Raw genomic sequence first — 15,447 nt, forward strand, 5'->3', positions numbered from 1 at the left:
ATAGGTTTCCACCAGCCTGCACTGTGCAGTGTGTGTGAGATAGATACACCATAACAGTACCTGATGATAAGCTGGATTTAGACCAAATTTATTATAGCTTAAGTACAATTAAACAACAAACTGATGATTAATACAACCTACAGCATATAAATGGAGATGGAGTGTTTAAGGAAAAAGATTCGCAGCATGAAACATTAATCTGGATCAGAACTAAGTAAACTATGCAGCAACCCTACATTTCTTTACTCGTGTGGCTCTTTTTTAAAGAGTTGTGCATAAATAAGCACGTTTCTGTTTTTCAATCTTCCCTTCATTGTGTGAACATATATTTTTGGTAAACAGACTTATGTACTGCTTTTCTAACTCTATCTGATTTTTTCTATTTCTGTTTTACCAGGTTCATTCACCCATTCACAGACAAGCACTTTCTTCTATACACTGGCACACACACTCTCACGGATGTATCGTGACAACCCGACAGACACTTGGACATGCAGACCGAAGCAGCCAGAGATCAAATGATCAACCTTCCACCTGGTAGATCACCCACTCTACCTTCTGAGCCACAGCCATCCGTCATGCTGTACCTCATACTATCCCCTGTGGACTTGTATGTTGTTGTTTCTACAGTAGCGTCACCAGTGTGTAGTCAGATCTCATTTCTGTAAACAATTAAGGTGTTTTATGGTAAAATATAACAATATAAAAGATAAATACAATATAAATTGTCAATAGACTGCCTAAATGTTAACAATGTAAACCACCATGTGTCACTCAAAGAAGCCCCAAAAAGACCAGATCCCCTGCTCTTTAACTACAGTAACTGATCATGATAAGCACGAATGCGATTATCGGTGTGCTTAGCTTTAGTCTGCACCCATCAAGAAGTTATTGTGAAAGATGTTCTGAGGACATTGCTATTCAGTATTTTTTCTTTCTTTAAAGCCAAGGTAAGAGTATCAGTTTCAACCAGGAACCTTCCTGCTGTGAGGTGACAGTTCTAACCACTGCAGCACCACGAAGCACTGGCCTGAGTGTCAAACTGCTGAAGCGTTTTCCCCGGGACTATACAAAATAGATTCTCAGTGTAGACATCACAGTGTGTATGATTTTAGTTTGAGGATGGACAGACTTATACGGCCATATTTTAAAAGAACGTGCTACAATCTGTGGTTCCAACAGTGTGCCAGCACTTTAACATTATGAAAAGGTTTTTGAACATTCTGTTAAAACGTTTCTTCTTGGTAACCTTTTTTAGTTTTTTTTTTCAGTTTTTATCCTCAATATCGTACGGAGCCCCGCAGGGGACATGGAAGAAAAAAAAATTAAGACGGACTTTTGCGAGATCTCGCAAAACAAACTCGCGATCTCGCAAAAGTCCGTCTTAATTTTTTTTTCTCCCATGTCCCCTGCGGGGCTCCGTAATATCATCTACTAATCTGATTCCAATTATATATTTTTCTTGTAAGTATTCACATCCTCAAGTTTACCCCGTTTCGAGTGACCCGGTCACAGTGAGTTCTTAAAAACTGAGATTTACGAGTGCACCCTGAAGCCAGCGCGAGCCATCTGCTGAGCGCGCGCACATCCGTCTGTCGTCAGTGACATGATAGGAAAGAAGTTTGAAGGCAGATAAAACACCTTTTGCAGCAGTATGCAGCGCGGTATGAAAAAGACTGCCTTTTCCAAGCAGCGATACTAAAGACGGCGGGAGAGCTGCTTTCTAGCTGTGGAGCTACATTAGCTACGTGGCTATGCTGTTAGCATCGTAGTAGCTGTAATTGAACTGAAGGACATCATTGAGTGTGTGCTATCACAGAGACCAGCGAAATGACCTCAGCTTCTACTAAAGTAAGTCAGTCTGACACGTGAACATTTAGCATGTATTACATGGTGTGCATACAGTGTTGTTATCCTTACACAAACGTACCAACCCCAGTTTGCACCGAGCTTCCCGCTGCTTCTACACAATGGCCAAAACATGGACTGAACTTTTCCAGGGGATCATCAAACAATATTGCAAAATCTTTAAGTTTTAGGACAAATTATCTAAAAAGCAACAGTGGAAAATCATGGATCATCTATGCCCACGTGTTGCTTTTGGTCCTTCTTTTCCAGTGAGGGGGAATCTGTATACCTCCACCCAGCACCAGTGTAAGCTGGTGCTGTTGTATTACTCTGTGCTGTGACTGCGTGCAGCAGGACACTGCACATAAACAACCTGGATCCCAATGATAAACGTCTATCTGAGCACTCAGCGTGCTTTATATAACTTGCCTCATTCACCCACACGCACTCATAATTTGGGGTTAATATCTTGCCCAAAGATATTTGGCAGGCAAATTGGAGCAGAGAGGGGTTGAACCACCAACCTTCTCTCAGCTGACCTACTCTACCACCTAAATGTTAATCGCAGCATGTTGCAGTACACATCCCTTTATTACAACGTTCACCCTCTGTGGAACGATACGTAGTCATTTTCCATGGATGCTACTTGTCCACTTAACCACTCTGTGTTGGCCAGGTGGGCGAGATCTTCTCTGCAGCAGGAGCAGCCTTCACCAAACTAGGAGAACTCACCATGCAGCTTCACCCAGTGGCAGAGTCCAGTCCTGCCGGGTAACACTAGTCTCACACACCTTGTATAATTATAATAATTTGTCTAAAATGATATAAAAAGTAATGTTGTTGCATTTCGTATGGACTTGAGCTGTTTTTGTTGTTGGAGCCAAAAACTAAGATGTACTTTATATAAGTTTAATTTCATTATAAACCATTGAGTTAAGTAAATTAATTTCTCAGTGTGCTTTATATAGTAAGGCAGGGTGTCCAACTCAAGGCCTCCAGTGTCCTGCAGGTTTAGACGTGTCCAGCTGATTTAAATGGCTAAATGACCTCCTCAACACATCTTGAAGTTCTCCAGAGGCCTGGAAATGACCTGATCATTTGATTCAGGTGTGCTGACCCAGGGTGAGATCTGAAACCTGCAGGACACCGGCCCTCGAGGCCTGGAGTTACCCACCCCTGTAGTAAGGTAAACGTTTTCACGAGGGGTCTCTAAGGCTACGTTCACACTGCAGGTCTTAATGCTCAATTCAGATTTTTTTATCAAATCCAATTTTTCATTTATTTACTTTTTTGTCTGCTTGTTCACACTACAAATAAAAGCAAACGCGCTCTAGTGTGAACCCTCAAAGCGGCCGCATGTGCAAAAGAAGACGTCACACACAACGCGCTCTGTTTAGACCCAGAGCAAACAGTGTTGTTGGACTGTCCATCCATCCATTCGCTACCGCTTTTCCTTTTCAGGGTCGTGGGGGGCGCTGGAGCCAATCCCAGCTGTCGTAGGGCGAGAGGCGGGGTACACCCTGGACAGGTCACCAGTCTGTCACAGGGCTAACACACAAGGACAGACAACCATTCATACTCACATTCACACCTAGTGACAATTTGGATTTTCCAATTAACCTATCCCCACAAGCTGCATGTCTTTGGACGGTGGGAGGAAGCCGGAGTACCCGGAGAGAACCCACGCAAACACGGGGAGAACATGCAAACTCCACACAGAAAGACCCCGGCCTGATGGTGGAATTGAACTCAGGACCTTCTTGCTGTGCGGCAACAGTGCTAACCACCGTGCCACCGTGCTGCCCTGTTGTTGGACTGATAGCCTTAATATAAAGACTTGTTTCGGACTTTACATTTCCCAATTTTGCTTTAAGTTATAAAGTTATTGTGATATTTACATTTGGCCTAATAATGATCCTTATTGCTGTTTTAGAGGAGCGGTGCTTCAAAGGATAGTTGCAGATTCCTGTCAGAATCTGCAGATTATACAGTACAAATAAAATGTTCACGTTGTCTTCCCAGCAGTTTCACTGGATAGCCAGGAAGCGTTCACGATGTCTTCTCCGGCGCTGATAGTTGGCGTCTGTCCTGTGTCAGTGACGTAAAAGACTGATTTAATGCAACATGACCGTTCAAACAGCAGTCGCTTTCTGAAACATCAGATATGTATCGGATTCAGGACCACATACGAAAGTGACCCAGGTCGGATTTGAAAATATCGGATTTGTGTCGTTCACACTGTCCTACCATGATCAGATATGGGTCGCATAGGGTCAAAAAAATCAGATTTGATGTGCTTTCGCCTGCAGTGTGAACGTAGCCTAAGTGGATGGATATTTGATTAAGTAGATTTACTAGATGTCCTTTCTGATGCAAACTCCAAAGGATTTGAATAGTGTAAACCACTACACTATGGAGTCACTGCTTTATATAGTAAGGTAAAGGCCCAAATAACGAAGGAAAGACTCCAACAATCAGACCAGGCTACCCTTAAGGAGAGGAAACCATCTGCTAGAACAGGATGAGCATTTACGTGAGTCTACAACCCAAAACGTATACATGTGCATAGCATGCATGGCACAATTTCATGTACTGTAAATAATCTATAAACTATACTTTAAATAAATAAATAACCTAATTTAAGTTAGGTTTGTGAGTGCATTAACTTGTGGGTCACCATAGCTGCATCTACTAAAAGAAGTTCAATCTCTGTGACCTCCATCTCAAGGTCAGGGGTTTTAAGTTTGCACATTCATAAGATTTTCAGAAAACTCGAGAATAATTCAACGTAGAATTTTTAAATTGAGACCATAGGTGTATCTACTAAAAATCTTGGACATGTCTTATTCATGAGAACAACCTCTGGGGCGTAAAACGTGTAACTTTGTGAGCCGGTTTTAATAATAAACATGAATCAGACACAGAGTGTTACAGTCAGAGTCAGACGAGTTACCAAATAAATGGTCACAGAACGTGTGATTCATCTGTGTCATCACATGTGCAGAGACTACCCAGTGTGGGCCGGAATAGCTTAATCCTTAATTTAGCTCCCATCTCTCCTCCAGCAGTTTGACAAAGAGCACAGTGAAGAGGAAACCATATGAAGATGGAGCTACGCCTGCAACTTCTGACAGTCCAAAGAAGGTCATCAAGAAATCCACTCTTGCTGTTGCCAGAGCATCGCAGGGCCCTCCAGCTGTTATCTCTGTGTCCACAGCTCAGGTTGTCATGGCAGCAGGTCTCCAGGGTCCCCCCTCCAGCCAGCCTCCTCTGAAGAAACAGAAGACTGCAGGTCTCCATCCTCGAGTCCACCAACAGTTTTATTCATTTCATTAAAAAAAACAAAACAACTTTCTTGTAGCTTGTAAATAATAACTTTTTGTAAATTTTAAATACACAAAAATGAACAAATAATACAGAGAAGTGAAGTGAAGTGAGTGCTGTGTGTGTGCAGATGTGACCCTCAGCGCTCTGAATGATTCGGATGTGAACAGCGATCTTGTGGACATCGAGGGACTCGGTGAGCGATCCAACTCCAAAAAACTCAACAATTTTGATCAAGGTAAAGTTCATGAACAGAAAAAAACCACAGATGGATTGTTTTACGCTGAATTACACAAACAAACAGAAGCTGTCAAATATCCCTGGGGCAGGGATAGCTCAGTAGGTAGAGTGGTGGCCCCATGATCGGAAGGTCGGGGGTTCGACTCCACTGAATGGCTACCCTGAGGTACCCCTGAGCAAGGTACCGTCCCTACACACTGGGTTAAATGCAGAGGAACAATTTCCCTATGGGGACTAACACATACACACACATTGAAAAGTTGGGATCAAGTCAAAAGATTAGATAGCTTCTGCTTTAACATCATCGGGTCTGACTTCTGTTGTTCAGCAGAAAAAATTGGGTAGAAAACCCCATCCAGTAAGTCCTGCACCTCACTGGCCTTACCATCAGCAGTTTGGGCAAGTGGCTATCAGCTAAAGTTGAGAGCAGGGAAACTTTGGGTTTTCACATTAAAAAAAGTGACGTTGGGAGCATCTGCACTATCCAAAACATGTAAATGTGTACTAGCACAAAAGGAGGTTATGTAAAAAAGGCAGACGATCTATATAGGATCAGGCCACTGCAAGGTAAAGACGGGACAGTAATTCAATAAACTGGCAAAAACCCACAAGCCTGTATATTTATGGGCCCCATGTAAAGATTTGGACCATTTGATGATCTACAGTAACTATATGAGACTTTCTTTTCTGTCTCCACAGATACTCTGAACCTGGACTCAAGCCTCATTATGAACCCCAGCGACCTGCCTCTGCTGTCCCGCTGATCCTCCTGTAAACGTCTAGAAGTGATGAAGAAACACTTGAAATAATTTGTAAAAATCAGGACTCGTGTTTGTAAGCAGTGGATGCTGAGCACTAGGATGAACAGCAGTCAGAATGTGTTGGTGATGAAGTTAGTTCTAGGCAAGTTGGCATAATGTGTGACCTTGTGTAATTTTCGTTTCCTTAAACTCTGGTTGGAGAAACATTTAGAATATCCCACTCTATTTATTTAAGTTACATTTCAGCAGAAAACCCTTGGCTTCACTGATAAAAGATAACCTTTGCAAAAGTTCTCCCGCTGCGGACGCAGGACATGTGTTTTTTAAACAAAGTTAAAGCATTTACAGAAACTCATTAAAAAGCTCCTCTATAATTTCCACTTCAGTGCCTCCAAATGCCTTTGTAAGATTCGATTTGTCATGTTGACAGCATAATTGCTGGCATGTGTTACTAATGTCTTTGACGAGCCAGTGTCCTGAGAAATCCACATCTCACTTTTGGCAGATATCCGTGGTTAAAACTTTGACTGTACAGACATGGCAGTAACAACATGATAAAAGGACATCTCAACTAACTTTACCAGGATTTCTCTGTAGAGCTCTGAAACACAACTAGTTTTCCACTAAACAGAATGACACCAGTGAGCTGAGACAATGTGGATGAATTCCAATTGAATATCAGAACCAGACTTTGTTCATCCCAAAGGGACAATTAAGATACAACAGAGCAGCATGACGTCGAAGACAAGGACAGAGCATAAACAGGCAATAAGAGTGAGATAATAAATACACAGAATATACAGTTTTAAAATTAAAGTGACTGAATAAGTGACTAAAGTGAGTAAAGTGTTGGGAATATAAAAAGAGATATTGCACCTCTCCAGCATCCATATCAAGCTCCTATTATTCCAGATTGGAGTCTGGAAGTTGAAACAATGATGATTTTAATTGTTATTTTTTCTGTATGTAGAAACTGTCGGTTTTTGTGTATTTTAGCATTTGACAGCATCATGTATGTTTCATGCTGTTTAATCTTTTCTTTATATTCATGTGAGTGGAACATAAAGTTAAGGTGATAGATTTATTTTATCTCGACTTCATGCCTTTCATTTATTTTATTGCTTTGGCAGGAGCGTCACAGACGGGGACTTTTCATCAGTATCATTTTGCATGAAAGTGCTTGAGCTTTGAAGTGCAGCGAAGCATAGCTGCGTAAACACGTTGGCTTAAAAGAAACAGATGTTTGGGGGATGATGCAATAGCTGCGAATTTGAATGTGCTTGTGCATCTTTTCCATTCTGTTTAGTTCCCAAAGAAATGTTTTTGTCTAAATAGAAGAAAACATTATTTTAGTTTTCATCTGCCAGCCTCCAAGTGCACCCCAACACATTAAGACACTAAGAAAAGTGATGCTAATTCTCTCCTGAAGAGGGAAAAGTAAATTGCAAAAGGATGATTTAAAGAAATATCCCTTGAGCTAAAAGCTGTGAAGGTGCTGACGGTGGATGTGATTGACGGCATCAAGGACATTTATAGGAACACAGTGACCAGCAGTGTGATATCCTTCATACACCATCTCTGTGTGCTCACATAAGTGGAAATCATGACACATTCATTTGCGTTTTGTAAAGATTCATCAGCGCTGTAGACACTCAAACCTGGCTCAGATTTTATTATTGTGCTTGGAACAAAGCCATCGCGACCTTAAAGAACTTTAGCATGCATGTAGTTTAAGGTGAGACAGATTTGAACCTTTTCTTTCGGTCTAAAATAAGTTTCAGTAGACATTTTAGTTTTCAAATGCTGACCTTTTATTAATGTGTAACAGTCATAATCGACCCACAGACCGTTATGTTCGTCCACTGGGAAGTTTTAGACACATTAAACTGCAGTGCTGCTTATTTCTAACAAAATAAATGATAATCACAGCAATGTAGTGATGTGTGTCTGACAGAAGCAGCACATAACATACTGGTAATGCAGTGAAAAATACCAGTAATGATGTGCTGCTACGGCCAGATGCACTGAATGTGACCAACACTCACACGTACTCACAAACATGCATTTCTGGAAAAACAAGTAAAGAATAAATCCAAGCACTACAGGTAACGCAGCATATTTTCAGCATGCAGTGATCTGCCTCCCACATACTGATCTGAAATATAAAGACCAGAGATTTCAATGCAAACACCTCTCAGGTTGTTTGTGACAGCAGCTTTGGATGGATCAGTGATCTCTGGAGGGACGAGCACATATTTGAAATGAGTGATTCCACAGACTGGCAGGCTTTGACACGAGTACCTATCGAAAACAAGAAAATCAGCAACAAAACTCCTGGTCAGCTGTGCGTTTGTTCCGAAGTTTCTTAAACAATTATTCATAAACAGAAATTTGTTTTATATGATGTGGATAAAACACATTGTTCTCTTATTTTAATAAAAACCTTTAGAAAGAGAACTGTGGCTGGAGTCTAATCGCTGATTGTTCCACACAAACACTAACATAAAATCAACATCGTTATGAGTGAAAAACCTAAAAAAAGTTTGTTTTAAATAGAACGTGTCTAAGCTGTCGACCCTAAATAAGGAAATTATCTAAATCATTCGTCCTCATTTTCTAACCTCATTATGTTCTCTATAAGTAGGAAATGCTGTTTTCAACTCACTGGTGCAATTAGTTTGTTGTCAGGAGACAAAAGGATTTCAGCTTGAAACAGAATTAAATGTGAGTTTGTGCTCACTACTGCTGCTCACTATTCATGTCAGTGCAATTCTTTTCACAGATCTCGACAGAAAAATAAACCAGTGATACTCAGATAATGACATGCATCCAGCTGCTATCAGACAACAGGAAAGCGACTCATGCATTCATTCACCCACATGTGGTTCATAGCTTTAAGACAAGTAACAGAAATTATTGCAATCAAAGTCTAAGCTGGAGGAAAATGGACTAGGAGCAGTGTGATGCTGAGGATCCCAGGGCTCACGGTGGCAGCACATGATGATTTGAAGCGATTCAGCACATCTGCAAAACATGATGTGCTGCTAGAGCGCACCCTGGACACACCGAGTCCCTGACTCAGGCTGGTGCATGTCCACGGGGGCGGGAGGGCAAAGACAAAACTGAAATGTATGTGACCTTTCTCTGAAGAAGACGGCCACGTACAATAATGTTGAATTTTTGATTCCGTTCATCTGTACGGTTTTCTTTTAAAAACAGAGAAAATGGAGGAAGTGGAGAAAAAGAGGAAGCAGATGGGGGAGGGGAGGGGGACGACGACATATAGCTCAGATATTTTTGAAGAAAGATAACATTAAAGAATGTTTCACCACAAGTATTTAATGATAAAATAATCCACACATTTTATTTTCTGATGATTTCCACCTGAAACATACTACAAAAAATAAAATAAAATCAAAGATTATTTAAGCAACTGAAATAAAATAAAAAGTATGACTGTACTTACCCCGACTATATCCTTAAAGGCAAACCACAAACAGCACACAGCAGTGGGGAACGTTGAGTCGTAACAAGCTACCTACTCTAATGTAAACAAAGATAGAAAATGAAAAACGACATTTACATGCAGCTTTTAGAAGAAGTCTTTCACCAAAAAGAAACACAATATAAACATCCGCCAGATGTCTGAGTTTTCAAGATACATCAAGTTCAAAAAGCTGAAAGTAAAAAAAGAAAGTGATTTATTAAAATACTTGCATCCCAATTTTAATGAATCTCCACTGAACCAAATGTGTATTTTTATACCAAGAGTGTAAAACAGCATCTTACCTGCAGCCCTGCAGAGGGTCACGCTTTAAACACTGCAATCAGAGCAGATCAGTTAGTGCAATTGTCTAAGAAGTCATGTCTTGTTGATGCAGCCCCTAGGAACTAATCCAGACTCATGCCACACAGTATTATTGAAGGTACAGCAGCTCTGGTCCAGCCCAGAGGTTCTCTTACAATTTTCCCGTCATCTAATTCGTGAATGTTGGCTGCAGTTCAGTATTTCATGTGTCAGAGGAAAGAAGAAAACAAGGCAGGGTTGCTTTTTAAGGATAAGTGAGACTGAAGTAGTCATCTTAACCTGCTTGGATTTTATTTATTTAAATGCATTTCCAACTACAGATATATCGACAGAACATCAGTGATGAAAAATCAGTTTTTGTTTATGGTTTGGTTTATAAAATACCTGCAAATATCCTTCACATGTGATCAACAGTTACTTAAAGGATTTTCTGTTGATTGATATATTTCATTTTACATGTGGATCCTTACATTGGAGCCAGTATTCTGTCATTTTAATGTGAAACTGAGAGTTAGTTGACTGATTCGTCAGTATAAAGAAAAAACAGATTTGAACTGGACAGGGCGGGGCCAGCACTGAACCTGATGCACCACACTTGACAGGATACACTTAAGATTTATACTTCCATAAAACTCGGCTGTAAACAGGAAACATACGCATGCATATCTGTCTGCAAAAAAATCCTCTTAAAGGGCCAAGAAGTTTTTATTTAAAACAAACAGTTTTAAATGTAAAATGTTTGGTGCTGATGCTTAACCTCCAAGGCTGCTCAAATGAAGCCTTATAAAGGCATGTGGTCACAAAGGGTCAGAAAAGGTAACTACAGATAACTACGTCCCAAACATCCACTCTCACTCACAGAAGAATCAAAGTGTGATGGAGGGAATAAAAGGCAAAGTGTTGGAAAGCTCCTGTCTATGGCCTGCTGCTCCTGCAGTCACAGCACCACAGGCCATTTTACATTCTTCAGAGGAAAAAAAAGATTCACTTACCATTTGCTGCTGAGATGTTAACCTGATGATGGAGGAGCTAACTAGCTTAACTACTGACTAAGAACACTGAAAGTAAACTCACACCTTCTTCTGCCTGTTTGTGTGGATACATTGTCACAATCCACAGACCAACAATCAGAACTAGTCCTCAAAAATAACATAAAACAGGAACAACAGAGGCACACACAGACACACAGGATGACTAGATTTGTCAAATAAAAGTAAAAACCAAGGAGAGTCCCAACAGCAGCTCTACACAAACACCCATCAGAGGGATAGAGCTAGCCTACTACAGTGACAGAGAGAGCTGAAAAAAGGCCTGTTTGGGGTTTCTGGTTGCTCCTGCTTCTGTTCGTAGTAAAAGGGGGTGTCCGGGGAGGAAGGGGGTTGGTCAGGTTTTGGTCCCAGTCCCAAAAATACCCCCTCCCCCCCAAAAAAACAGACAAACAAACAAACACAAACAAACAAACAACCAACAACTTCGTGTCCCCTCATCCTTCCTTGCTGGCCTTTCACCTTTTAGCTATGTGTATGTGCATGTCCCAGTCCTTCTCAGTGCTGCCTCGCTGAGCCCTAGCTACGCACACTGAGACAGTGAGAAGACTCAGTAGGCATAAAAACCTACAGGGCTGCAGCCTTTTTCCCTAGCAGTCACTTTCTACAATACAAATCGACATTTTCGGGGGCGGCGAAAAATCTAAAGAAAATATGTGGACGCTCCCCAGTGTGTGTGTGAGACAGGTGTAAAGCGCGGGGTCTGTCGGAGCTCCCGTTTGCACGTAAAAAATTTATTTGTGCGAGGCAAAGGGGCTGCTGCGCAGCGCGGAGCATTGAGCCTGTACGCCTGGCAAGCTGCTCCACTGTCAGACTGAAAGAAAGCCTGAGAAGACAGGGAGGGAGGAGAGGGAGGAATATAAAATGAAGAATAGTGTGGCTCTGAGAGGAAGCTCTTTATGCATTCACACACAGTTTGAGGAGCCTACTTTATAGGCTAATGTTGCGAAATAAAAAACAGAAACCACAGCAAACACACGAGTGGGGTAAGTACAGTGAGCCACCAGCTTCTCTGTGCTGCGACACACAAAGGAAGCCGAGTACAGAAACACACACATGGACTAGTATTAATGCACAAATGTAATCGCACTGAGAGCTACACTCGGTGTTTGCCTGACTCTATTTTCTCATGTTCTCATATGGCCGTGACATGGCAGTCGACAGGAAGGAGGAAGACTCACACTGCTGAAAGTGCTGCTCTCAAACTACACTGTTTTACAAGGAGGTGGCCCTGCCTACCTCTCTTTCTGTTCTACGCACTTTTACACACACAGAAAAATAAAACATGGGCACATTAAGAAAAAGGCCCGGCGCTAACTTGAAATAAATCCTAGACCAGGCTCTAATGGAGCAGCTCCTCCAGCATTACTCGGTGTAACAGTGGGTGTCACAGTTAAGCTCCAGGGATGCCCCAAAATACAAAGTATGCTCGTTTTCCATTCACATGAAGCAGTCTTACTCTAATCACTTACAGGTGATGATAATGGCTAACACCACACCATCAGTCCAGGAGAAGAATTCAAATTGGCTAAGCCACACGAGGTTTCTTCACGTCTATGTCAGTCGAATTTTAATAGAATAATCCCGAAATGATCTTAATCCATTTCCTAACATTTCTGCAGGCTGAGGCCCTCGATGTGTTTGTGGTAAAGACAAAAAAGAAGAGTTTAAAGATTTGTTTACTCGGTTCTGCTGTGCAAGTCTGGATATGACACATTGGAAAATATTTCCACATCAATTCACATCTTGAAGTTTAAAGTTCTGTTGTTCCTGGAATTATGTTTTTTTTCTTTTACAATTTTTATATTGCATGTGTGAATATTTGACCTGCTGCATAACAGCTGAAGATCTTTATGGATCAGATAAAATATCTGATGCTATAAGGAATGGTGAAAAATATCCACAGCTGCAGTATTAAACTTTATTTAAATTTACCTTATGGATTTAAATCAGTGTAAATATAAAATAATACAGTAAAGAAATTTTAGCTTTTCAATTTGGGCCACTTCACTTTGTGATGGTTCGGACTGAACATATTCAGTGAACACAGCTCTAATGAATATAATAAAAGAATTATAATTATTTCCAGAATTTCTCTAAATGTTGCTGATACGTTTTTGAATGTGATGCATTGAATTAATTGTTTCAGTCGACAGGAAACAAAATTCTGTCATTACAGTCTTCTTAAACAAAAAAGATTCAACTTCGGTTTTAAAGGTGTCACTTGTTGCTACTTTTATTTAATACTTTGTATTTTTGATGTTTTATGGATTAAAAGTACTGAGTTGTTAAAACAAAGTAATATTTAGAACAAAGTGATGCCAACTATTCTGCAAAAATATTCTCCTTTTTGTGAGCAGCAGTTTCTGTCAGAATAAGCAAACACTATCTCCTTGGTGAGGCACAGCCATCGTGACCTTTTCTTTATAAGTCACCAAACAAGATTTAATCTAAAAAAAAGTGAAGACATTAGAAATGTTACTTCACTCTCAGATGATGGTGTGCAGCACATACACAACCAGGGTCTTACCTAAAAACGTTGAACAGTAAGAGGGAGACTTTTTAATGTCAGGGTCCGTTTCTCGGTCATTCTGGGGGAGAGTCCAGCGGTCTGTGTGGGAGCTCCGCTTTTTACCTCGTTTTTCTATCAGTTTGTAAACGACACGCTTAAAAAGAAAAAAACTTTCCCTATAGTTTGCCTAGAAATCATCTATTTGTCATGTTGCCTAAAGCTTTGTATTAACACATTTATGAAAATTAGTTTCATTGTTCTAAAAACCGACTAATACATAATCAGAGCTGACTGATCTTTGAGTAAAGTCGAAGTCAAAGGCAGCCGCACATATTTCGATAACTGCCCGTATTAAAGTGCGCAGTCCTCGCTGTGATGAGAGGATGACAGGCTGCGCAGGTGAGAAACTGCTGAGTCACTGCGTTTTCCGAGCCTGGACTTTCTCACTGTTTCCTCTGTTTAACGGGGCGTTTTGACTTAAGTATAGTTTATTTATTTGTTTGTTTATTGTGCTTGAAGGCGAGATTAGCGTCGTATTTAGACACAGTGTGCAGCCGAGTGGGCTGGCGTGGTTGCTGGGGAGGAGGCTGTGACTAGGGGAGTGTCCCCTTCCTCTACTTTTCCACTTATCACTTAAACTCTTTTGTAAAGAAATATAAGTTCTGCACTGTTAACAATAAGCTATATTTGAACATTTGCTAAGATACTATATTATGATTGCTTTGTCTCCGTGCAGAAATGGACGCGCACAGTGTCTGACACAGTGCAGTCACGCAGCCTTTTGTTTCAAGCCGCACTTTACTTTGTCTGCTAAGCGTCCCTCGCACAAAGCCTTTACTTACAGCACATCCACGCTTACAAAGCAGCTACCGGCCATAACACGTAAACACTTTTAAGTTACTTACCTACAAATGAAAATAAAAAGATAAAGACTAAATACTTTATTAGTCAAAATTGGGGCGGAAAAAGAAACTCTTACCTTCGGAAGAAAAAGAATATCCAAAGGAGAAATAATGTTAAGATAATCCTGGTTTTACGCTAAAAAGCGAAATAGTGCGTAAATGTATTTGAAGACGGGCTCTCATTCTGTCTCAGTGGAGAATTTGAAAGTGGCGCCAACGGCAGTTGTTCCTCTGCTACCCACGCAGCCGTCACACACACACAAAAAATAAATAGAAATTTAAACGTGCAAGTAGCAATATTTCATTCATACCAAAATGTGCCTGCCGACCACCGCAACCCACTCGTGTCCACAGTTTTGAATAATATACATTCTGCGATTTTTATTTATTTTTTATGTTAAATTAAAATAACCGTCAGAGGCTTTTTGAGCCGCGGTGCAAGACGGGAGATTTCTGTTGTGTTTTGAATTTCGAACTGACCGGAGCAGCTGACGTGCTGGCTCAGTGGCTCCCCCTACAGCCGCTGTGCGTGCACTCATTCGTCACGACTTGATGATATGAAATTTATTCAGTTGCTCCGAGATTTTGCGGTGTCTTTTCTGTTTTGTTTTTTGATCTTTAACGATCAAAATGACTTTGATTTTGTTGTGGTATTTTCTAAACATGTATGAATAGGGGAGACCGGGGATAGTTGTAACATTTTTGACATTTCTGTCTGTAAATTGGAGCTCTTTTAAGGTAGTGGATTCGAAATGTAATGCAAAGTATTTACATGTCTCTGTTATTAAATAGTGCAGCTATTTTCTCTGCAGCACAATTACCCATTGCATGGTATGGTCTCAAACACAAAGAGTGAAATGTTACAATTAACCCCATAGTCTGGGTTAGTTGTAACATATCCTGGGGTAAAATGTAACACAATGAAATAAGGGTACTAACAAAATATTAACATGTAATCTTTGTTTATTCAACACATGACTGTACTTAGAGCCATTTATGTAGCTGT

General features: G+C 40.7%; 1 protein-coding gene and 2 long non-coding RNA genes across 4 annotated transcripts; 1 reads left to right on the plus strand and 2 right to left on the minus strand.

The window, feature by feature from the left end:
* Positions 1-71: 71 nt before the first annotated feature.
* Positions 72-2,111, minus strand: LOC145425351 (uncharacterized). The gene is made up of 2 exons (XR_013906018.1): positions 1,931-2,111; positions 72-662 (listed from the first exon to the last, which is right to left on the minus strand). It is a non-coding gene; the product is annotated as an uncharacterized LOC145425351 (long non-coding RNA).
* LOC113018351 (BPTF-associated chromatin complex component 1) lies at positions 1,356-7,262 on the plus strand. Of its 2 annotated transcripts, none has more exons than XM_026161416.2 (5): positions 1,356-1,851; positions 2,525-2,619; positions 4,914-5,140; positions 5,303-5,410; positions 6,112-7,262. In XM_026161416.2, exons 1-5 carry the CDS (start codon positions 1,831-1,833, stop codon positions 6,174-6,176), a joined length of 516 nt encoding a protein of 171 aa, XP_026017201.1. In that variant the 5' UTR covers positions 1,356-1,830; the 3' UTR covers positions 6,177-7,262. The 2 variants fall into 2 exon arrangements, with proteins under 2 accessions (XP_026017201.1, XP_026017209.1); XM_026161424.2 differs by having other exon boundaries at positions 4,917-5,140.
* A 2,234-nt stretch (positions 7,263-9,496) lies between these two features.
* On the minus strand, positions 9,497-15,075 carry LOC113018413 (uncharacterized). Its single transcript, XR_003271788.2, has 3 exons — positions 14,519-15,075; positions 9,963-9,994; positions 9,497-9,716 (listed from the first exon to the last, which is right to left on the minus strand). It is a non-coding gene; the product is annotated as an uncharacterized LOC113018413 (long non-coding RNA).
* Between the last annotated feature and the right edge of the window lie 372 nt (positions 15,076-15,447).

This window comes from Astatotilapia calliptera, chromosome 3, assembly GCF_964374335.1.
Source record: "Astatotilapia calliptera chromosome 3, fAstCal68.1, whole genome shotgun sequence".
Taxonomy (NCBI): domain Eukaryota; kingdom Metazoa; phylum Chordata; class Actinopteri; order Cichliformes; family Cichlidae; genus Astatotilapia; species Astatotilapia calliptera.

Excerpts from the sequence above, each read along its gene's own strand:
- LOC113018351 (XM_026161416.2), top strand. The coding sequence starts at position 1,831 with ATGACCTCAGCTTCTACTAAA. Across the intron at positions 1,852-2,524 it reads TGACCTCAGCTTCTACTAAA|GTGGGCGAGATCTTCTCTGC; the intron begins GTAAGTCAGTCT and ends TGTGTTGGCCAG. Across the intron at positions 5,411-6,111 it reads ACTCAACAATTTTGATCAAG|ATACTCTGAACCTGGACTCA; the intron begins GTAAAGTTCATG and ends CTGTCTCCACAG.